The 23,066-nt window shown below is 39.3% G+C and overlaps 3 protein-coding genes across 3 annotated transcripts; 2 read left to right on the top strand and 1 right to left on the bottom strand.

The window, feature by feature from the left end:
- Positions 1-175: 175 nt before the first annotated feature.
- On the bottom strand, positions 176-7,734 carry stk25b (serine/threonine kinase 25b). The gene is made up of 11 exons (XM_042497526.2): positions 7,318-7,734; positions 5,789-6,019; positions 4,626-4,682; positions 4,375-4,483; positions 3,132-3,289; positions 2,247-2,432; positions 1,701-1,846; positions 1,086-1,191; positions 932-1,003; positions 610-746; positions 176-509 (listed from the first exon to the last, which is right to left on the bottom strand). Exons 1-11 carry the CDS (start codon positions 7,345-7,347, stop codon positions 470-472), a joined length of 1,272 nt encoding a protein of 423 aa, XP_042353460.1. The 5' UTR covers positions 7,348-7,734; the 3' UTR covers positions 176-469.
- A 720-nt stretch (positions 7,735-8,454) lies between these two features.
- Positions 8,455-15,909, top strand: LOC121951906 (mitochondrial fission factor homolog A-like). The gene is made up of 7 exons (XM_042498397.2): positions 8,455-8,608; positions 9,953-10,174; positions 10,299-10,471; positions 11,462-11,547; positions 11,703-11,873; positions 12,861-12,936; positions 13,611-15,909. The coding sequence occupies exons 2-7, from the start codon at positions 9,958-9,960 to the stop codon at positions 13,740-13,742; spliced, it is 855 nt and encodes a 284-aa protein (XP_042354331.1). The 5' UTR covers positions 8,455-8,608; positions 9,953-9,957; the 3' UTR covers positions 13,743-15,909.
- A 53-nt stretch (positions 15,910-15,962) lies between these two features.
- LOC121951450 (putative flap endonuclease 1 homolog) lies at positions 15,963-23,034 on the top strand. The gene is made up of 11 exons (XM_042497778.2): positions 15,963-16,250; positions 17,568-17,634; positions 18,064-18,166; positions 18,373-18,427; positions 18,569-18,630; positions 19,200-19,336; positions 20,289-20,349; positions 20,473-20,604; positions 20,694-20,839; positions 20,935-21,079; positions 22,105-23,034. The coding sequence occupies exons 1-11, from the start codon at positions 16,169-16,171 to the stop codon at positions 22,159-22,161; spliced, it is 1,047 nt and encodes a 348-aa protein (XP_042353712.2). The 5' UTR covers positions 15,963-16,168; the 3' UTR covers positions 22,162-23,034.
- Positions 23,035-23,066: the final 32 nt, after the last annotated feature.

Here is a 23,066-nt window from a genome sequence, read left to right as displayed (position 1 = left end):
TACTAATTAAGGCCTCATTTTTAGATGAAAGAATTCAAGGCCTTTTAATACTTTTTTAAAGATTTGCAGGAACACTGATTTTACAGTATAATGTGCAGCCTCACACTGAGCTGTAACGCACTGAACAGATTAAATGTCTGATAATCAAACAGTAACACCAAACAAAACGATGAGACATTTTCCATAGACTTTATTATAGTTTTTTTCTTCTCAATCTAACAGGTATACACAACGCTCTAAATGTCATGGCTTTTTTGTTTTAAATACTCTCCGCTCTTAAAGAAAAACTGTAAAAATATTTAATTATAACTAATTAAAAGATCTCTTGGGGGACAGGACTGGGAAGGGTGCAAAGATATGAGGGGTGGAGGTGAGGAGGAGGAGGGGTCTCTGTGGTCCTTATCTGAGGCGTTGGGTGGGTCTGGGAGACAAAAAAGGGAGCAGGATCAAGTTACATCCAGCTGGGGTTTCACCGCGAAGACGGGGTGGTGTTACCATTTAAAGAAAACCTGGAAAGACGACGTAAAATCAGTTGATTCATAAATGAATGTTTTCTGCTGCATAATGAACATTGCACTGGATAGTTGTGATACTGGGTCAGCGTCTCACCTGCACACTCTCTCCATCATGTGTGTGACAAGGCGATCGGAGATGCCCGGACAGGACTCCTCGGCCAGGTTGAAGGCGTTTTCCAGCTCCTCAATGGCTCCTACGCCACCGCCGCTCGCCCTCCGCTTCTCCTTCAACTTGTGGTAGAAAAATATCAAATAGAAAAAACTGTTGTTTGTTGTGTAACCAAAAAATATGTTCCAAATTAAGATGAGTTTCAAAAAGCCACTTTTTTTAGACAGGGTTAACTACACTAGTTTAAAGTGTGCTCTTGTGCTGTGCTCAATATATATAATCCCCATTCCCCAACAGTTCGGCCTACCTCTCTGAAGATGGGTGTTACCAAAGCAGACAAGCATTGTGACTTGGGTTGCCTTTTCACCGAATCTCCTGACTGGAAAGAGTTAAAACAGTGTCAGGAAAAAACAAACAAACAAAAACATAAGATTTGAGTCTGTGTGCTGGGTGCATCTTACCTCTGAATCTGTGTGTGTGTAGCCCTTCTGTAACTTGTTCATAGAGTTGGGTCTGACTGTCGGGAAGGTCCACATGGGACATGTGTCCACATCACCATCAGCATCCCTGAAGGAGGGATGGAAAGAAAAAAAATGGGAAACAGAATTTAGAGGATAGAAAGAGAGATTTAAAAAATGTGAGAGATTTGGGAAAATGTTTATATATTGAGGACAATTTAAGTGTTATAACTGTGTGTGTGTGTGTGTGTGTAGCTGTTTCCTATTAGCAGAAATAGGAGAAGGCATGCCCACACACTAAGTCTTTTATTCGTGACGAAATGGGAATTTTAAAGTAGGCAACACATAAAACATTTTTACTGATACAACTTGGTGGGTAACTTCTAGTCGATAAACCATGTTCATTATGAAATTCTCTAACATGTCAGTAACTTAACAACGTGGTTTCAACTAAATCCTTTGAAAATAGCAGAATCTAAGCGTATGAATTTGTGTTCCCCTGGGGCTCTAATGGTTTATTCATGTGTACCAAACTGCTGTGTCGAACTGTGACCCCTAAACCTGAGTATGAACCGAACCATCACTTTTTTCGTACTGTTACACCCCTGTCATGCTCACATATCTGAGTCGTCAGAGCTGGATTCCTCCCCGTGCCCCTCTGACTTCCAGCGGCGGTAGCGGTCAATCAGCTCTGTCAGATAGGCCGTCTTCTTGGTGTAGCGTGTGATGAACTTGTGCTTTAGGAGCTCTTTGGCTGTTGGCCTCTGTGCAGACACGTTAGAAAAGCAGAAAACAAGATAAACATTCAGTGACTGAAGCTGGATCAGCTGGGATCAGTTATCTAGCTGACACATGCTGAAAGACGCTTCAATAATGAGTACGTCTCACCATTAAATTACTAAGATTAACATATTTTTGGTGCAAAACAAGAATGTGATTTGGATTGGTTTTGAATGTTTGAGAAAGCACAGCACAAATCATAATTCCTCTTACGGACAAGGCATGCTAATCCAATCAAAACATATTTTTCAGGATAAATGATCAAAGTCTGACACTTTGGAATTCTTTTCCAAATTTCTGATCTTATTTAACCACAAACAAGCATGTCTGATCCTATTTGAGTTCTGCTTCAGTGCTGATGGATGCTGCAGGTGTTTTACTCACAAAACGAGGGTCTTTATTTAGACAAGCCTCCACAAACTCTTTGAAGGGCTTGCTGTAGGGTCCCTCAAGTGTGGGTGGAGTGTTTTTCGGGATGAGGAAAAGGACCCTCATGGGATGGAGGTCAGAGTTCGGAGGTTCCCCTTTAGCCAGCTCAATGGCAGTGATTCCCAGGGACCAAATATCAGCCTGAAGGGGAGAGTGATGAGAGTTAGTGAGCTGAGATAACTTCTCATACAGACACTGGTAAATCTGCAAGGGGTTAAAATCTAGTCCCTTTCCTAAAATGATGTGGATCAAGTAGTTCTTCCTGAGCTGAATTTATTCATGCAGTGTCTATTTATCAGGGCCTCAATCAATTACAAAACACAAGTGTCTGCAAGCCAGTTTCTGCCTGTGTGATGAAAAAAACCCCTTTAAGTCTTTGCAATGAAAAATGTTCTCAAAGTATTGAATTACTATCTCAAAATAATGAATTACTATCTGAATATTAGTAATGTGTATTTAAAAATTACTTATTATTACTTATCTAAAGTAATTGGTTATTATCTCAAAACAATTACTTAGTATCTCCAAATAATACCTCAGGCTTAGCATCGCTAAATAATGGTTTAGTATCTCATAATAATAACTACATTAAGTCATTACATTATATTACAATGATGAGAAGCTAAACTACATCAATATTTTGAGTTTCTCATTATTCTGAGACACTAACACCTTATTTTGAAAAGGTTTGTCATCATTATAACCAGCAGGATTTCTTTTTTCATCACACTGGTGAAAATGGACTTCCATGGAGTAAAAGTAAAACAAACCTAAAGAGAGTGTTGACTCAAAGCAGTAACACACAGTGTCTCTTGTCCGCTCCACAGACTCTGGCCTCACCTTGAAGTCGTAGGCGGACTGTTTGATAACCTCTGGAGCCATCCAGAAAGGTGTACCGACAAATGTGTTCCTCTTAATCTGGGTATCTGTCAGCTGTCCCGCCACCCCAAAATCTGCCAGCTTCACGTCGCCCTGCTCCGACAAGAGCACGTTGGCAGCTGGGAGAAAGAGACCGAGGAAGAAAGACAGTCAAAATACAAAGAGTGAGTAATCTCTAAAATATTGACTTGTTAGTTTTTGTTTTTTTTTTATATGTTTTTGTATCTAAGTGACTAATGGGAACAACACTGAGCGAGAGGGCTGCAGCCAGCAGTGGTAAAAACAGCTGCAACATAATCACCCATTTATGCACCATCAATGCACTTCCACCACAAAGACCTGTTTTTGTCACTGACAGGCTCAGATTGTTTATTTAAATAAATTATAGTTTTAGCATGCATAGTGTCAGTATATTTTCACATTTAACTGAGTGAAATGAGAGTTTATTTAAATCAAATCAGGGCTTGTGATTGTTAGAATGTTGGAAAGATGAACCACAATGTTTTTTGTGAGTTTTATTTTGTTCCTGTCGACGTGTTTAACAATGAAGAAATTAATGATTATCTAAGTAAAGTCTGGTGGGTTTGGTAATAGTGATTCAAGGTTTCTGGTTAAAGAAAAAAATCTTACTCTTAAACAACAAAGTCTATCTCGAATGTTGTCAGACAATTAGAATAACAACCTGAGCCTGTCAGTGGTAAAAACAAACACTTTTTTATGGATGTAAACTGAGGGCTCATATTGCCAAAAGTGGTTGCATTGCATCCTGATTCACTGCCGTTGGCTATTTTTGTGATTCTCCAATTAATTCCCAAATATGTAAGAGCACATGAGCACAACATCAGCTGCAAAGGAGCAAAATTAGCTCCATGCACGGATAAAATTTTACACCTACAGTATGTTGTGAGATTTAACAGATGGCGTTAATACATTTACACAAATTGGTGACATATTTCAGTGTGTAGACTTTTTTCTGTCCAGCATCTGGTTAAGACTGGATATACATGTTGTTATCTGACAGCTCCCTCATCAAAGCAGTAAATAGATTCTCTAATCAGTACACCATACTGCTGTAAATTAGCTCTGAGTTATAGCACAATATCTGGCATTGCACCAGACCAACACAGAAGAATGATATAAAAATTATATTTATAAGATGCTAAATAATAACGAGGGTTTTTATTCTTCACTGCATGATGTCTACCTTTGATGTCTCTGTGGATCTTCCTTTCAGAGTGCAGATACTCCAGCCCCTTCAGTATTTCCCTCAGTATAGTAGCAATGTAAGTCTCTTCAAGAGGCCCTGGACGGAGCTAGGAGGAGGAACACATTAATCAGAAAAAGGTGTAGGTTGGGAGAGAGAGCTAGAAACGAGTCAAGTTTAGTTCCTCAAGTGCCACTTCTTAAGATTTGTGTAAAACTTTGTAAGCTGTATAAAAATATAAATCTTCTTACCAGATCCAGAGCAGATCCTCCACCTAAATACTCCATGATAATCCACAGCTTGGTCCCCTGAGAGGACAGAAAACACTTGATATAAGATGTTTAAAGTTTAAGATTTAAAAGCAACCTAAACAAGAATAAATGTTGTAATTAAACGTTTCTGTAATTCATAGATATGTAATATTTATACGTTATTATGTAGCAGATATGTTGAAAACTGGTTAACATGTTGTGATGTGTAGGCACAAAAATCAGTTGGTTATGGTTAGAAAAAATTCTAAAAAAAAAAAAATTCTCGGTTTTGGTGTCACAGTCACCGCTTGAAACGCTGCTAAAAGACACCCAGTTTTAGTGGCTCTATTGTCACTGGAAATGCCGAAATATCTCCCTAAAAAACAGTTTTGATGGCTCAACCACTGCTGGAATTGTGGCAGATGTTTTGGTAAAAGAAAGTTTTAGAGGTTCAATAGCTGCTGGAAATGCTGCTGATGTATTGCTTAAAAACACAACAGTTTGGTGGCACAATCACGTCTGGAAATGACAAAGATGTCTAACTAAAAAAATCAGTTTTGGTGGCTCAGTTGCCACTGGAAATGTTACTAATGAGTAGCTAAAAAAACCGTTTCAGTGGCTCGATCACTGCTGGATATGCTGCCGATTTCTCAAAAAACAAAACAAAAAAACCAAACAGTTTTGGTGGCACAATTGGGGCTGAAGATGCCCCTGAAGTCTTGCTGAAAAAAAACATTGATTTGGTGGCATAGTCCCTACTAGAAATACTACCAATATCTTGCTGAAAAAAAATATATATATATATATATTGCCAACGTCTAGTCTTGAACTGTGCTCTGCAGCTTGGCAGCTGTCTCACGTAGGTGTCCGCCATCGACCATCCTTTCCACCTCCCACTGACAAAATCAGCTCATATACATGTAACCAGAACTAAACTATGGTACTTAAGATACGTTGACATGGTACATATAAAACATACAAATTTAACATAGCCATGGTTCAAAGAAACGTACAATGTAACATTGTTTTCGCGCAGCCGAGCTCTTAAAAAGTCATGCTTTTCATGTTCCTGTATGGCATTGGTGTTTATGTCTCTGAGCACTCATGTTGATAACTGTAAATAAAGTGTATGTACGACTTCATGATCTGCGTCATCATCTCACCTTCAGGTATGATCCAAAATACTTGGTAACAAAAGGGCTATCACACTGGCTCAGCACTGTGATCTCCTGCTGAATGTCTTCAATCTCGTCCTCCGCCTCCTCCAGATCTATAATTTTAATCGCCACCACCTCCTTTGTGCGGTTGTTGATACCTTTGTAGACCTCTCCGAAGGACCCCTTCCCAATACGCTCCTGCTTGGTGAAGTACTCCTCCGGGTCCAACCGGGTATTCTGGTCCAGTGACAGCAAAAAAAGCACTAAATTATCGAGTGTATGTCATGATGTGTGTGTATCCCTTGCCAAGCACTTGAACAGCACAAGAGCAAACGACTTGTTTCACACATGGATGCTCTTTTAAAAAAGGCTAATTAGACGTGACAGGAGAAGTTGCATCTATCTGTTGGCATATGAAATATTCTCGTGCACTGCTCGAATGGAAAAGAAGATGATTAACCTTTCTTATCTGTGCTGATACATATCTATTCAGTCACGGCCCACGTAATTACCTGGACTCTAGATTGAACTTTGTGCCAGTGTGTAATTCAAGGAGCTTGAAAGTTCAGTGGTTGTCTCTCGTAACATAACAGCATTCATAACAGCAGGAAATTAGTGATGATTTGTGTAGGAGGCATTTTAAGAAGTCATCAAGATTCAAATATTATAGTATCCACAGTACTGTGCATAAGTCTTAGGCCATCTTAAACTTTGTCATTAATACAAAACTTCAAAAGGCTAAAGTTGTAAGTATTTAGTGTGACCTGTCTTTCCACTTAACATGTCCTGAACTCTATTGGGCAGACAATATGACATTTACCATATTAAACTTCTGGTATATTTACACCAAGTCGCATTAAAGACATGTCCAAAGCTCAATACTGGTTGTCACATTCCCTTTTGTTCCGGTTGTACGATTCCATGTTTCACACTAAATACTGACTTTAGTCTGAAGAAGCCATTTTATTCTGGATTTTTTAGTGTGATAATGTACATGTTCTCTGTATTCTTTGTATCTTAATAAAGACACAGAGAAATAAATACATAAATATCCTCATTAGAACTTTGCTAAAAGTACAAATCTTTGGTGGCCGAAGACTTTTTCACTGTGCTGTAATACAAGAGGCTTGAAAGTTCACTGGTTGTCTCTCTTCCTAACAGCAGGAAATGAATGATAACTTGAGAAGGAGGCACTTTATGAAGTCACTGAAATTCAAATATTTTAGTATCTACAATATGTGACAACTGCTTGTCTAAAAGAATGGAGGCTTTGACAATATTACTGAAAAGTGTCATGTAATGTCATGTTTCTGATTACATGTTTTTGTCATTTTTTTCATTGTTTCACCTGATACTGACATTAGCAAGGACATGAAATATAACAGAATTTAAATGTGTGTATATAGATTTGATCACGTTGTGTTAATGGCTAAGACCCCCACCCACCTATTCATGGAAACAGTCATGGGGGTTCGCCTCGCCTTGAGCAAGAGGAGGGGAGGTGACAGTTGGTGGTGAAAAGATGATTTCTGTACCTGGTTTTGCATGTCTCGAAGGTGTGCCATCCCCTCTGCCGGTTGGAAAGGACAGGGACGGCCACAGCTCTCTCTTTCCGAGGTGATCAAATGGTCCTTTCGGGCTTTTTTCCTCCCCTCCTAGCTGTCTAGGAAGCTAGCTAGGTGGCTAGCCAACTAGATAAACACCCAATCTGCTGGCTTTAACGGGGCTGTCACTCCGCTCTCTGTTTTCGGCCTCCGAGTCCAACGGAGGACTGAAGAGCCCGGCGACACAACGAGCTACTGACCGAGGGACGCCATTTAAGTCGGCGGTGATAAACAAAAAGATAAAACTCTCCTTCCGTCTATTAATATTTAATTCATTTCAAGGAACGCTTAGCCTGTTGTTCATTTGAAGCTTGAGGAGGACAAAATAATGGCCCAGCCGGAGGACGCATGCGTAGTGGGTTTGAAGAAGGGGGAATTGTGGGAGTTGTATTTCTAAGCTCTTTTGAGTTATTAACGTGCATGTAGATGCTGTAGACTACAGGCATATAGGTACCTAGGTATAGGTACAGTCATGTGTCACCATATATTGTTTATATATATATATATATATATATATATATATATATATATATATATGAAATGTACGACACAAAGCTACACATTTCTCTGTAAAAGGCCTTTCTTATTTTTATACACTCCTTAAATAACAGAGGTTAGGACATGGACACTTTTTTATTTTTCTGCATTCAGTGCAGTCAGAGGCAATAATTTAAATCCAGTGACAGATGAGACTTCTCTCTCTGTTTGTAGTGTAGTGTTTTCAAATAACACGATGTCAAAATCATGTCAGAGGATCAGAGGAGAGATGAGGAGTTTCATTTTGAAACACATTTTTGAACTGAGCCATGTTGGTTTGAAAAAAACTGACCTTTCAGAATGATGTGTGTATGTGTGTGTGTGTGTGGGGGGGGGGGATATACTAATAGATTTCTGTTTTAATGACAATCAAATCTAAATAATTAATTAGGCCAATTACATAAACATATGTGAACCAACTACTTTGAGTGTGATAATTGTGTGCGCTCGTTTTCTAACCTGGTGCTGCCTGCTGCCGCGGCTCGGTTGTACTGGCCCCGTAAGCTCATAGGCCCCGCCCCGGCGGACGTACGGGGTGTTTATTCAGCGACTCCTCACACACACCAGCTTGAAGCGGTGTGTCTTTCGGTTGCACCCGTCGTCCGTCCCGGTTGATGCAGTGAATATACACGACATACAGCATTTTGACACATGACATTTAAACCCCGGCGCTAAAACCAAAACGGTAAGTAGTCATGGACGCTGAAGTCAAGTGAAATCATAGATATTTGCGGTTAGCCAGCCTGTTACTGCGGAAAGCCGGCGGTTGTAACGCACTGCCTAGCTAACATGTTTTGATAAAGATGACATTAGCTAATGCTAAACATACCAGTAACATTAGCTATATATTAGCTTCATGCTAGACATGGCGTCTTTTGTGGATTTTCTTTCAGTGACATTGAAGCCATGTTTCAACAACAGCTACACCTCATGTCAGTGTTATGTAATTCAATGCAACACAACGTGAAATGTTTAATTTATTATTTGTTAGCTTTGGCTGGTACCCCCCCTACCCTCCATCCTATCGGTGGGTTCCTCTGCGGGACATGCCGTTTCACACCCTAGACATATTTTTGGTAATATTCCTCGTAAGGACTAATTTCATTATATTTGTAATTTTAAATTAGGTATAATGACATTGCTTTCAACTATAATTGCAAAACTAGGATGACATTGCAGACCGACTACTGACAAGCATCCAGTGCAATTACATACATACTGTTATGAGCTTGGATGTCTTTACTGAACATGTGCCACCATGATGGGTCCCTGGGCACAGATATACAAAGGCCCCACCACTTGTCCTACATGTGCAAAACACACAGACTTTGAGGTTAAGGGTCGCGGGAGGACTGGAGCCTATCCTAGCTGATACTGGGGGGGCATGAACATGCGTTTTGGATGATCTGATCACAACTGGATAGCACTAAATGTAAATGGTCACCAGTCCCACTGAGTGATTTGCTCAGATTTGCTGTCACAGCTGTCAATGGAAAACCTGTCTATCTTTACATGCAGGACATGGTAGTTGATTTAGTGACAACGTGCTTATGCTCTGTTACTTGCACAGTTTATGTCAAGTTGGATAGTGTTGCATGACCATCCCTCGTTTTGTCCTGTGGAAGAAGATGTTCTGATTTCTGCTTATAGCGATATCGCTAGCTGCACTGACACAATTGCTAACATGAGTTGCAAACATGTTACAGAGCAGCTAGCAAAAGTGTGGGTGTAATAACTGCACACAGGGCAGTTACTGGAGTCACATGATAGGCTCAGGTATGAACGGTGATGTGACTCTGCTGTCCACTTGCGTTTTGATAACTGAAAACATGCTGATACCAGATGTAAACAAGCTCATAGAGGCAGACAACCATTCAGGCCTATAATCACACCTATGATGTGCTTCACACCTGTATCTGTGTTATCTGAAGTGTAGCCTAAATGTTCACAGTCTAACGTGCACGGCAGTCTTTTATCTGTTGTGCATTGTAATTGTTTTTCCATTTCCTTTCATTTGATGTGTCTACAGGCTGGATGAGTGGGCCAACCTTCACCTCCCCCTCTGCAGAGGTGGCTGAGATGAACCGCATCCATTATGAGTTGGAGTACACAGAAGGCATCAGCCAGCGCATGCGAATCCCGGAGACCCTCAAGGTGGCTTCAGGGAACCAAACTGGATCTCTGACACTTCAGGAACCCCTGCCTATTCACGCAACCCTGATGCAGGTGCCAGAGAGGATCATCGTAGCAGGTGAGGGCAGCAGACAGGATACATGGCTGCAAATATCCTGCACATACACAAAATGGTTCATAGAAAGCTGAAATTGCACAAACGTCAACACACTGTATACATTAATGTCCCACTTCCTTCACAGGTGATGATGGGGATGCTCAGTTTTCTCGTCCCCGAGACTTGGACCTGATTCAGTCCGTTCCTCCTGTGGACCTTCTGAACATGAAGGCCCCACCGCGTGTCCTCACCCTCACAGAACAGCCACTGGATTCCCTGGAAACTGAACAAACTTCACAGAGCAATCCCAGCCAGGCGGTAACAGTCGAATCAAGGCTTTCATCCTGTGTCCTTTTTTAAAATTTTCATTACAATAAATTATCTTAATTTACTAAACTTTTCTTTGTGTACATCCACAATAATACTTTTGCAATTTCAATCATTAGCTGTTAGTTTATTGATGAAAATAGGCTTGTTCGAGATGAGCTCTGCCCTGCTGGAAAAGTAGACGAGTTCAGGCGGCAGCAGCAAGGGACTGAGAAAAAAACTGCAGTAAAGTCAGACAGTTTACAACAGCATTCAAAGAAAATACAGGAAGCTACTGAAATATTTACACTCTGCTAGATCCATCTGTAGGCTAGCTGTAGTTTGCAGACCATGTATTGGTATTATCCTCAACCACACAAGATATATTTGTTTACAGATTAAACCTACATTGGACAACATATGAGTAATAGCCTACTATCTAGTGTTAAATATTACAATTATGCAGAAAATCAGGATTTTCAACAAAACGTGGTGTTTGTGGTCAAAGTTAAGAGCCAATCAGCTCTTTGATCAGGCGAACGCCAGGCATTTCCCATCATGCACTGGATATCGAAGTAGGTGGAGAGCAACTGTGATGCCTGGCTCTCAAAACTACGTCGGCCCCCAACTCATTGGGTTATTGTTGCCCTGGTGTGCATGACAAAAGAGCAAGTCAGGATCAAGTTGGACAGAGAGCTAAGCAGCTTGCATTGTGCTGCGATTGCCCGTAATGGATCCTGAACATGCCTGGCTCATCTTGAGCAAGCCCAATATTACAGATGAAAATACATTTTGGGTAATAATTAGATTAGGCAAAGACAGGTGTAAGCCTTTAAAACTGAAGCAGATGATTTGGAAGTTATCTGGTGGGGGAAAAAAATGAACGGTGGAAATTTTCTAAAATCTGAAATCATGTTTTGTCGATTTTACACCAGACTTATTGTCATCTTTTTACTTTTCATGTAAGCCTTGCACAATTTAAAATCTTCGTATCATTCTTAGGCCCACTACCATGGTCGGTCTCGAAGGGAACGCAGTGCGAGTGAGAACATACGCCACAGCAGTCAGCTTTCCAGAGTTGATATTAGGTAAGCACACATCCACAGTTGACATATTTATTGCAACACTGCTTCACTGCTGCTGCCTTTTTATTCTAAATGTGTTATCTGCTGTTCTTACTTCAGTCTTTGTTTAAAAAATATCTTATTTCTTTACTGTTTCTCTCCACTCGCCTCTCTGCCAGTGTAACCCCTTCCCCTTGTGCCCCCCCAGTCCGGTTGTGTCCCCCCCTCTGTTCTCCTGAGGATGCAAACATCAACCTGTTCACAGCTGCGGGGTTCCTGTCTTACATCCAGTCAACAACACGCCGGGCATACCAGCAGGTCCTTGAAGTGCTGGACGAAAGCCACCGCAGGTTATGTCTTTTTCTTTTGTTCCTGTAGTTCTCAGAAGTCACTCCACTTACAGAGTTTCTCAGAACAAAGAAATGGTGGTGAATTTCTTAGAAATTTCTGAAATTAGGAAATGAACTCTTGCCACAGAACCGTAACCTTTGATAGAGCCCCTCAGATGAGGAAATGAGTTAGTTATGGAGTTTATCGAGTAAGCGAGAAAGCAGCTGATGTGAAAAAAAGATTAAAAGTTAGTAAAGAATTGCACATAAAAATGGTGATCTAATTTGAGATGTGTCGAGATTTAACACTAGTGAAGTAACCTTATGAGGCCATTAGCAAGCAAAAGTTTATTTTTATAGCACATTTCATTTCAGATGGAAGCACAATGTGCTGTCCAGTGTGTGAGCTAGCATGGAAGCTGGGGCCACAAACACTTTGTGGATAATCTAAAGATACAACATTAGACATAAGTAAACAAAGTTAAAACAAACACATAAATAATGTATGCGAAGAAGTAGGAATAAAAATTAGGATAATTAAAATTATCACCTGAGCAGTAACAATTAAATCATCAAAATCATAAAAAAGTAAGAATAAAATAAACTAACATAAAATAATAAAGACCAGTTGAACAATTTGCCAATAAAATTGATAAAATTAGAGTAAGAAGCCAATGATTACAGCCAATGAAAGTGAAAAATATTAATTGATGTTGTTTCAAAGCCTCGACTAACAACATTCCTCCTCTGATCTACGTGAGCCAAAAACACCGTTTATTTTTATTTTCAAATGGTGTAATACTGTGGTAATATAAGAGGTGAAAACCAGTGCAAATACGTTAACAGTCGAGAAAGATTATATAAAGTAAGACGGAGACACTGTTTTATTGGAATGTGTTTTGGAAAAAGTTCCTTTTCAGTAGCCATGCAGAAAGTCACTGAGCAGGACTAATTATAATTATGTTGCTGTTATTATTATTCTAAATGGAGATATATTAATCTCCACAGGACACACTTGGACTTGGCCCTGGATATAAACCCTGATGAGTCTGGCTTGGTGGACGCCTCGTCACTACGACGACAGGTACAGTAATATGTCTCACGGGACTAAATGGTAAAGCATGTGTCACGGATAAGTGATTCGTATGCTTCTCAGCTGCTCTGGTGTGCATATTAGGCCTGTTGTTAGTATTTTTTTTCCTATTTTTAGATTTACAGTTTACAGTTGTAAGGGTGCAGCTGAAGGCATGCTGACACAGCAGGCTGATGTATCAGTCTGTTTACAGAGGATGCTGTCAGAGCAGCACACAGCCGGTGATAAGATGCAACTGGCATTTTTAGATACTCGGCTGTAAACAAATACAAGGACTAACCACATCATAGGCCACTAAAAAACATGTCAAAATGTTCGTTAAAATTAACAGTATTGTTTAAATCTTGCGAATGTAGTTGTGTGTAAGTTTGTTTGATATGTCGTCATTTAAAAACTCCAAATGTCAGGAAAATCTCTTGAAAGACGGACTTTAATAGATTAAATTCTTAATATCTATTGATTATTTTGATACAGTCACTTAAAGGGATAGTTCAGATTTTTGAAGTGTGGTTGCCTGAGATATTTATTTGCAGTTAAGTTATTATCTACAGTAGATGTTTGATGGCACACCTCCAGTTTGGAGAAGCAGTCAGGAGTCTGACACAGAAGCAATCTACTGCTGTTTTCACCTTTTTAAAGTGTAAAAAAAAATTGTGTCCACCCAGATTGTGAAGTTGAACCGGCGTCTGCAGCTCCTGGAGGAAGAAAACAAAGAACGGTCCAAGCGAGAGGTGATCCTGTATTCTGCCACAGTGGCATTCTGGCTTATCAACACCTGGATCTGGTTCCGTCGCTAAGATTGGACAGGAGTCTCCCAAAACACCGGAAGCCAAAGCAAGTCCATGTTAAAGGTGCAACTATTAAAATACAATAAGAGCCTTTACTTCGCCTAAAAGCAACCACAGGAAACGACAACAACATTGGCAAATGTCCTCCATCACAATCCTGTGAATCTACAGCAAACTTTATGTCAAGATTTCACTTACAAATTTCAAGATGAGACTTGGGGCATAATCAAAGTTTACAAAACTAATGTTTGTTACATCCACCCAATGTTGCCAAAATTTACATGGGCTGTTATTCAGACATTCACATCTGACTGTTTCTGGGGGGTTCAACACCACTAGAACCAGAGGTAAAGCTAAAGTCAGAATATTTTACACTCAGATTCATCTGTATGTTTCTCTCCAGTGTAAACTGGCAAACAACTAGCAAGACAAAGCACAGTGACAATGTTTGCAAAATGTTAGCGACTGCTTTGAAGTGGTGAGCCGAGGTTTGCTATTTTGCAGTAACAACAAACGGTACTTACCTCATTTGGTTAAAACGAGCTACAACCTTGGCTGCTGTGCAACAAACATAATGTCAACTCTGAATAGAGTGCTGCAGAAATAACATTTTGTTTGTAGGCCGACCCAGAAGTTAGTGTCCCTATGTTTCCATCAACGTAAAGCCTATGGGATTTTTCACTGGATTTTGGATCATCGCAGAAAATAAGATTTGTGGCAAACAAAGTTTCTGTTCCGATACTTCTGATACTCACCTCTTCCCGACGCAATGTGATAGAGCGAACATCAGATTGTTTCAGATAAAAGTGCTCCGTGCACCGGTGAACTGGCTAAACGACGAGTCGCTTACTTGAAAAAAAATGTCATCCTGGCTAAAGTTTTGCAAAGCTACACACACCCTCAACCTACTTTCAGAGCAACAGCAGGCTGTTTCTTCAGCTCCATCGGGTCTCAATATGCTCTCTAAATGTTATTGTCGCTTACAGTATATTTGGACAACTTTTTGGGCTGCATCTGGCAGAGTGTGCTTGCTTGCTCGTATGTTGGGAAGAAGTTTTAGGCTTTCTCCACCTCTCAAATACTGCACTGATGCACAGTTATGTTTAGAAGAAACTGAACACGATACAAATAAAATGGAATATATAAACCAGCATCAATCAGCAAAAATTGCCAACCTTTTCTGATATATTACTTTGGAAAATATTTCTGATTGCACCTTTAAGGCTTGATAGATCCTTTGCACCCAAACAACAGATTTTACACTAATGCTTAACATTATTCATCCCTGTGAGAGTAAAAAAAACAACTACTGTGAAAAAAACAACTATTGTGACTTTTTAGCATTAGAGGGTGAATGATTTGAGAGGAAACAAGGATTTACTTAATTAATATGCGATACATGTTTTGGGAACAAAGCCCAGAGCTGGAGATTCAGTTACAGGACCAAGCCTCAAAACTGATGTGTCTGTTTGACAGTGAGGTTCATCAGTTTTGTCAAAAACTACCATTCTTAAAGTGTCAATGTGAGATTACTAAATCTAGAGATGCCATAACATTTACCCTGAATGCCCTTTGTTTCTGTTTGAGCATTACCCAAAACATTTGTATACACTGCTTGAATAGAATATTGTTGTAAATGTTGTAGTTTGTACTTAAAGTTGTTTTTTTTTTTATCTTTGGCAGACACATGCCAATAGATTATGTTATGAGCTGGATGAAGTGTCAACAATAACAAGGGTAGGGTACCAAGGGTATTATCTGTGCAGTGATAATGTTCTCCCATGCTGTTTCTACAGTTGAAGCTTGTTTTTCCAGAGAATTTGACCTCTCATGTTTTTCCACACAAGACTAAAAGCATGGACTACGTGGTTTTATTCTTCATGCTGTGTGATAAAAAACTTAGAGCTACTGTCTGTATGGTCATGTGTAATAGATGGCTATGTATATAAAATATTGATGTCATTATTTTTAAAGAATGAAATGTATCTCATGGAGGTGTATTTATTACATATAATACAAAGCATCAACAAACGTTGCAGTAACATTTTTTTTCTGTTAAGCACTGAACTTATTACTTAAAGCTGGAGATTTAAGTTAAATGTTTTAATTTCTTTGTAATATATGAATACATTCATTGTTTGTTAATATTTTTGCTGTAATAAATGATGGATGTTGATTTCTTTGAGGCTGTTTCTGTGCAATGCTGACCTCTACTGCTCCATTAGCAGGTATGCAACACCAGGAAGAAGTTTCAGGAATTTTAACTGGGCATCGTTTTAGAGAGATGTCATTTAGGTAAAACTCATGTCCTCCTGTACTTCTAAAGATCCTCTACAGACGGCTGTCAACGCTAATTTGGATCAAACTCGACCTTAACATTTTTTTATGGTCTTTGACCGGAAGTAAACAGAGGAGCGGTGGTGCTTTAAAACACAATGGGGATCACCAAACTGGCGGATTTGATCCGCCTCGGTGCTCCAGGTGCCATTTCCCTCAAGGATATCAGTGACTACTCGGGTAACATACCTCATCTTGCATCTGTGTATTTCTTCTAGCATTTAAATTTTTAATATTTTTCATAACAAATGGCGATTGCTAAAAGCTAACGTTAGCATACAGTCACCTGACGACTAGGTAGCTTAGCTCGCTGTAATGTTAACGTTACAACTGTTACTAACACTTAAAGACAAATAAACTAAAAAGTAACACTTACGTTAATTTACTGAAACATGACAGTCTACATATTAAAATCATGAATAAATATTAACGTTAATATTTATTCATGATTAAGGCTTTGATATGACTGCGTATAGTCATATGGGGGGGGGGCTGGTGAGGGACTTGTGTTTTTTATTCTTCCTCAGGGAAGGGACATACAAATCTCAATGGTTTTATGTTTATTTTAAATACCCTTTGAAACCCAAATCCCTGTGCCAGTTTTAGAAGGCAAAGCCTTGCATTTTGTTTAAGAAGGGACCAATTTGTTTTAAGTGTTTGCTTAGTTCCTCACCTTGTTATATTACTATTTTTATTCAAGTAATGGATATGAATACCACCACTGCATAAGTACTGACACTAAACAAAAGTACTTGCTGATTGTTTTTTCACAATAACCTGTTAAGAGTATTTGATTACAGCGTATGTTAACTGGTCTAACTAATACTGCTTATAAAACATTTGATGGTAATTCAAGCTCTTTTCAATACCTTCAGTACAGGTAATCTCCACTGACTATCAAACTGCTGCTATGTAAATCAAGCACAGTGGCATTATTTGCATATTATTCATGTCATGGACAGACACTTACACATGAATATTTCCCTCTAAAATATAGTGGAATGAATGTGTAACAAAGAAGTAACAGTGCTAGGGCTGCACAGTTAATTGAAATATTATTGAAATTGCAACATGGCCAAGTGCAATATCTAAATGGCGGCAGCTGAAATTTTGTGACGAAGATATAATGAGTCATAACATGTCATTCATTATAAATAAAAGATTGTGGTGCTACAGAGATGCCTCGCCCTACAAATCATATTCCAGATGTAAGTGAATGTGCTTGTTTGGTATAGACTCCAATCGTACACACACACACACACACACACACATATATATATATATATATATATTTTTTTTTTTTTTTTTTTTGCATATCGCACAGGCCTAACCAGTACTTTATAGGAGCAACTTTAAGTACTGTATTTGAATACATATAATCAGTAAAATTTGACCTTAGGGAAAAAGTGGATATGAAAGAAAAGCCAATTATTTTCCAGCGCATGGAAATTGTAGTATATGATACTGATGATGCTGGTGCTGTGTTACACCCCACAGGAAAAGTCATCGCACTGGATACGTCTATTGTTGTGAACCAGTTCCGTGCAGCGACGCCTACCCTAAGGTGAGCTCCTTAATGACCTTAATAAGCCATTCTGTCTTGCCGAAGTGGAACAACAGTTTTTCACATGTACTTCCATTTTTTTCTACTAATAAATGACATATATTAATTCCCCATTTCCATCCCAGTTCATTGAATGCCCAGAAATTTACTAACACCTGAAAGATGCAAGGCAGGCTGGTGTAATAGCCCTGCAATAACTTTGCCTAAAGTTGTTAATGTGTGACTTAATGTGTGCTTTTTGAGGGTGTTCATAGTGTGTGATGTATTGGACTGAATTATAGTGTTTCTAATATCTTTAACATCTCATTTGCATGAGCCCCTCTGCCACAGTCTCAGCAGCAATTAAAAGATTTTGTTTGACAATTCATGGGGTTTTCTACCCTGTGGCTGGTGTGTTTGTGTTAAATGTCTTGTATATCTTCTCCGTAGCCCCCTGACAGGTCTCTTCTTCCGCACGCTCACCCTCTTGGAGCATGACATAAAGCCTGTCTTTGTGTTTGACGGGAAGCCTCCAGGTGAAAAAACAGCTGTTGTAAGTGACACTTGTATATCTTTTGATTCAACTTGACACTGAAGACATCCTGCTGGTGTGTGTATGACAATCACAGGTCAGAGAGAAACTAATCTGAATGCTTCCCCACTGTGCTCATAACCGCGGTAGTGTGATACAATAGACACAGGTAACACCTGTAGTGTGATACAGGTGACTCCCACCTCAAGCTCCTGTTTTTCCTGCAGCTGGAGAAGCGAGCTGAGGCAGCAGGTTGGAGGTCCACCAACCGCACAGGCACAGGTACGTCTGCACAGACTGATAACCACAAGGACAGGTTTTGAAGTTATAGAATTCGTCATTTTTAGAGAAATATACACTGAGAATATTATTTGAATATTAAATCTTCTCATGTGAATCTTGACTCATTTGTTCTCCATGTAGCATCCCTCCAGACCCAAGATTGTGTCCAGCTCCTGAAGCTTCTTGGTGTACCCGTCATCCAGGTATGACCTGCTAAACATTATGTAACCAAGTTTATATTGTGTTTTCTGTTTTTTTTTTTATTCAATTTGCAGGTAACAATTTATATGAAAGTGCCATAACATTTTATATGAAATTAGATTTACATAGCTCATCCATTCAGTTATGCAGCCACATATACATTATATACATTGGAATTCATTCAAATATTGACTTTGAATAAATCAAAATAAGTGAAAATAGATAAACTGTACATGGAGTAAATGATGCATATACCTATATATTCGGGGAAACAAACAGATAAAAATAATGGTGTGCTATGTACAAGTCAATGCATATAAACATAATTCAGTCACAACTAATTGAGGGAGAAAAGGGAGAAAATAAATAAATAAGAAAGTATATACACATATCACATATGCACACATACATACATACATACATACATATGCACATACATAATGGTCTGACCTCCATCTCAACTTTGATCATACATTTTATTTGGAGACTTTGAGTGTTTCTTTGTTTTCTATTCATATTATTGAACATTCACTTCATTCATATATATTTCCCTCTCTTTCTGGGGCTCCAGGCTACAGGAGATGCTGAGGCTCTGTGCGCCCAGCTGGTGAAAGCAGGCACTGCGGACGCTGTGGCATCAGAGGACATGGACACTCTGCCGTTTGGAGCCACTACTCTCATTCGCCAGCTGAACGCCAAGAGGGACAGGTGACAAGTGTGCAATCTATGTTTTGCTGAAAGGGTTGTACTGGAGTTTTCTTATGTTTTAATCCATTTGTTTTAATTAATATTCATGCTCCATAGTATACCATTAGATATTTACTTTGTTCAATGCATTTGCCCGGCATGGTTTTTATGCTTGGATGCATTTTTGATGCATTTTCTTCTTCTATAGTTTTCTGGGGCCGGTGCATTTAAGTACTCTTCAGAACCTCTGATGTCTAAGACTTTAGAGAAAAGCAGTGCATTTATTATATCTTTTTTTTAAGGTGGGTTTAAAGAGACAGCTCACACCCAAATCATCAAAAAATACACATTTTCCTCTTACGTGTAGAGCTATTTATCACTCCAGATTGTTTTGGGGTGAGTTGCAGAGTGTTGGAGATATCGGCTGTAGAGATATCTGCCTTCTCTCCAGTGTAAAAGAACTAGATGCCACTTCACTTGGTCTGTAGTGCTCAAGTGCCAAAAAATTCAGTTTGAAAAACATGTTTTTTTATGTAGGTGTTTTTGATGTTGGGGTGAACTGTCCCTTTAACAAGATGCTTTATATTTCATTGAGACAAAAATGAGCTGCATGCAGTCCATTGTATGAGGAAATTCCTTTACAAGGGAGCCTCTATGTTTCCTTTCGTACCATGTAGTGAGGTCAAACACTGGAAATACACTAAAGATGTTTTCGATTGTTTCATCTTTATTTCGTGTTGTGCTGTTGCTTGAAATCTGTCTGCTGCTGCTAATTTCTGTCTGACAAGCTACTGGCTGGCTGATCTCCAATGACCTGATCTCAAATCATGTTCATGCATCCACACCACCAACAGTAATTCTTTCATGTCACTTTTTTTCTTCAAAAATCCAATCCATGACGTTAACTGTATGAGAAACTGGAAGGTTTTGAAACTAATCTAATGATCTAATCTCTTTGGCTTCCTCTTTACAGTGAAGTCACTGAATATTCTTTGCCAAAGCTGTTGGAGAAACTCCAAATTAGTCACAAAGAGGTGAGACTGAAACTAAAAAGAAGTCTGTGAAAATGTAGAATATTATAAATTGTAGTGCATCTTTCAAAAAATACTATAAATAAGTCCTCAAACTTTCCTTCTTTTGCAATTTTCTTCCACCAGTTTGTTGACCTGTGTATTTTGCTGGGCTGCGACTACTGCGACAAGATAGCCGGTTTGGGTCCTAAGAGAGCTCTGACGTTGATCCAGCAGCACCGCACGATTGAAAATGTGGTTCTGCACGTCAACAGAGTGGTACTAGATGTACAACCAGTGGTCTATGTTTTGCATGAAGCACATTGCTTGTAAGATCTGATAAGACAGTGGTATCTGCTGCCCTTCAGACGCACCCTGTGCCGCAATTCTGGAAGTACAAAGAAGCACGGACGATATTCTTGAATGCACCACAGACATCAGATCCTGAACTCACCTGGAAGGAGCCAGACGAAGAAGCCCTGGTTCGGTTCCTCTGTCACGTCAAATATGTTAAGTATGTGCTTTTTTGCCTCAGCCCAGCTTTTATTCACATGCTCCCTGTCTCTGTTAAAGACAGGTATGAATGTATACATGGTAATATGTTTTTAGGGAGGACAGAATCCGTCGCCGAATGGAGAAGTTCCGGCAGATGCGGGAAGGTCGGAGGGAGGAGAGGGAAAAGGAGAGGGCAGCAGGACATTGCAGGCAGACTCGTATGGAGGACTTCTTTAGAGTCACCAGAAAGAGAAAGCAGGTTAGCATAACGTGACAGTTATCTACAGAAAAATATCATTCCTCATTTAGGTCATTTTTAAACATGACTCAGCAGTTCATTCATTTGAAGAAAGCTATGATAAAATCAACTCAAAGGAAAACGTCACCCCCAAATCACTGTTTGTATATCAGTTACTCATTCTGTGGTACGATGCATTCCCGAAGAAAACTTTTTCTCTCGACTCTGGTGACCAAAATATTCGGTAAGGGAGAAAATACAACCTCTCACACAACTCACATGAAATAATCAAAGTCTCACTTATTCAGTCATATGCTCAATACTTCCCAAACACATGCATTTTTGCTAAAACTGTACCATTTTTCAAACTGAACGAAAACTGAAACGTATCTATGTTCTCTTCAAAGCCAGATTCCATTAACAAAAGCAGTAATTTTACCTCGCTGAACACTGCAGGTCTACTGCTGCCTCGATCAGTCGTGATTTTGGTGAATCCGGAGTAACCCTTTAAAACATCAAGGTCACACAATAACAAAAATAAACTTTCTGGGTTAGTGGTAGGCCAACTTCCTTTTTAGCTATGTAAAATGACTGTTGTCAGTGAAGTCTGGCTTTGAAAAGAGCACAGATAAGTTTTACTTATAGTTCAGCTCTTTTTCGGAAAGTGCTGTGTGTTTTTGAAGTATCGAGTGTACGACCTGATGAGTAAGACTTAAAGAGGACTGCATGAGTTGTGTGAAAGTTTGTTAACAGATGTTTTGCTGTTGTTAAATGTGAACCCCTTTTACTTTTATTCAGGAATTTTCTCCATCTTTGTATTCTTTGTTCACTGGAGGCATGACAGAAAAAGAAATGTAATCACAAAATGTAAGTAAGTGAGTAATTGATATACAAAAACACTAATTTGGGGCTCCAAGTATTCCTTTAAAGAATATTTAAAACTACCTTTGAAATGTTTGGATTAATCGTGATCTTTGCTTCAGTCAAGCAGTCAGTTATGAAATGTGATGTGATTTGTCTGAACACTTCTCTCTTTCTTCCTGCAGTCTGTGGAAGCTGCAGACTCTTTAAGCAGCAACAAGAAGAAGCCAAAGTCAAAATAACGCTGCTGCTGCCTCCCGCCGTCTGCCTCCACCATCCAAGTTGGAAGTTGTTTTCAACTCTTTCAACACCACCTGCCTGTCCAGATACCTCAAATAATTATGAAAAAATAATTAGAAGATGAATCTGTGATCCCAATCTTGAATTTCAAGCTCGTCATGCCTGTTCCAATGAGAAAGTGTAGCGTCTTCAAAATCAATGTCAGTGAGTAAATTTTATTCTGTGTATTTTGATTTTCCTTCTGTAACACTACAAACTAAAAATCCTCAATAGTTTCAGAGGCAGCAGCTTTGCATATTAGATCATGACTTTGCATTGGAAGAAGACTGCATTTTTCCAAGTGCCTTCTAGTCACTGCCGAATTTAGAAGAAGCCAAAACAGGCTTCTCACAAGACACTGACTTCAAGTCTTTTGTCTCTGCATGGGAGCGCTACTCCCACTGACAATACAATAATCTGATCTTGTCTGAACAGCAGTGACCGCAACAATGCAGTTCACTGAGCAGTTTTTCCAGCAGTTTCCTGCAAAGCTACCAAGAAGAGCAGAGCAGGCGATGGACTGCTATGAAAGAGAACAGTGTGATCAGTGTCAGGGAGGCCTTCCCCCACGCCAAAGCTGGAGACAGGGGATGTCTCATCACTAGATATTCAATGAGCACCTGTTGTGTGAAGGGTGCCAAGACAGGGACCAAAGACTAGAATTTTAAACTAAAGTGGTGTCATGTCTAAAAGAGATAGTGAAATCCATATAAAGAAAAGTTTTTGTTTTTTGTTTTTTTTAAAAAAGAAATACTTGTAAATACAGTATGTTTTGTATTTTAATTTAATATGTAATGCTGTTGGCCTTTTTTTTTAAATAAAAAAAAAGTTATTTATTTGTGTGTTGGTCTTATAAAAAAGTGTGATT

The sequence above is a fragment of the Plectropomus leopardus genome, chromosome 12 (assembly GCF_026936395.1).
Source record: "Plectropomus leopardus strain MGB_pleo_1.0 chromosome 12, ASM2693639v1, whole genome shotgun sequence".
In the NCBI taxonomy this organism is placed as follows: Eukaryota; Metazoa; Chordata; class Actinopteri; order Perciformes; family Serranidae; genus Plectropomus; species Plectropomus leopardus.
Note: the sequence above shows the minus strand (reverse complement) of the source record. Positions and strands in the feature narration are given on the sequence as shown.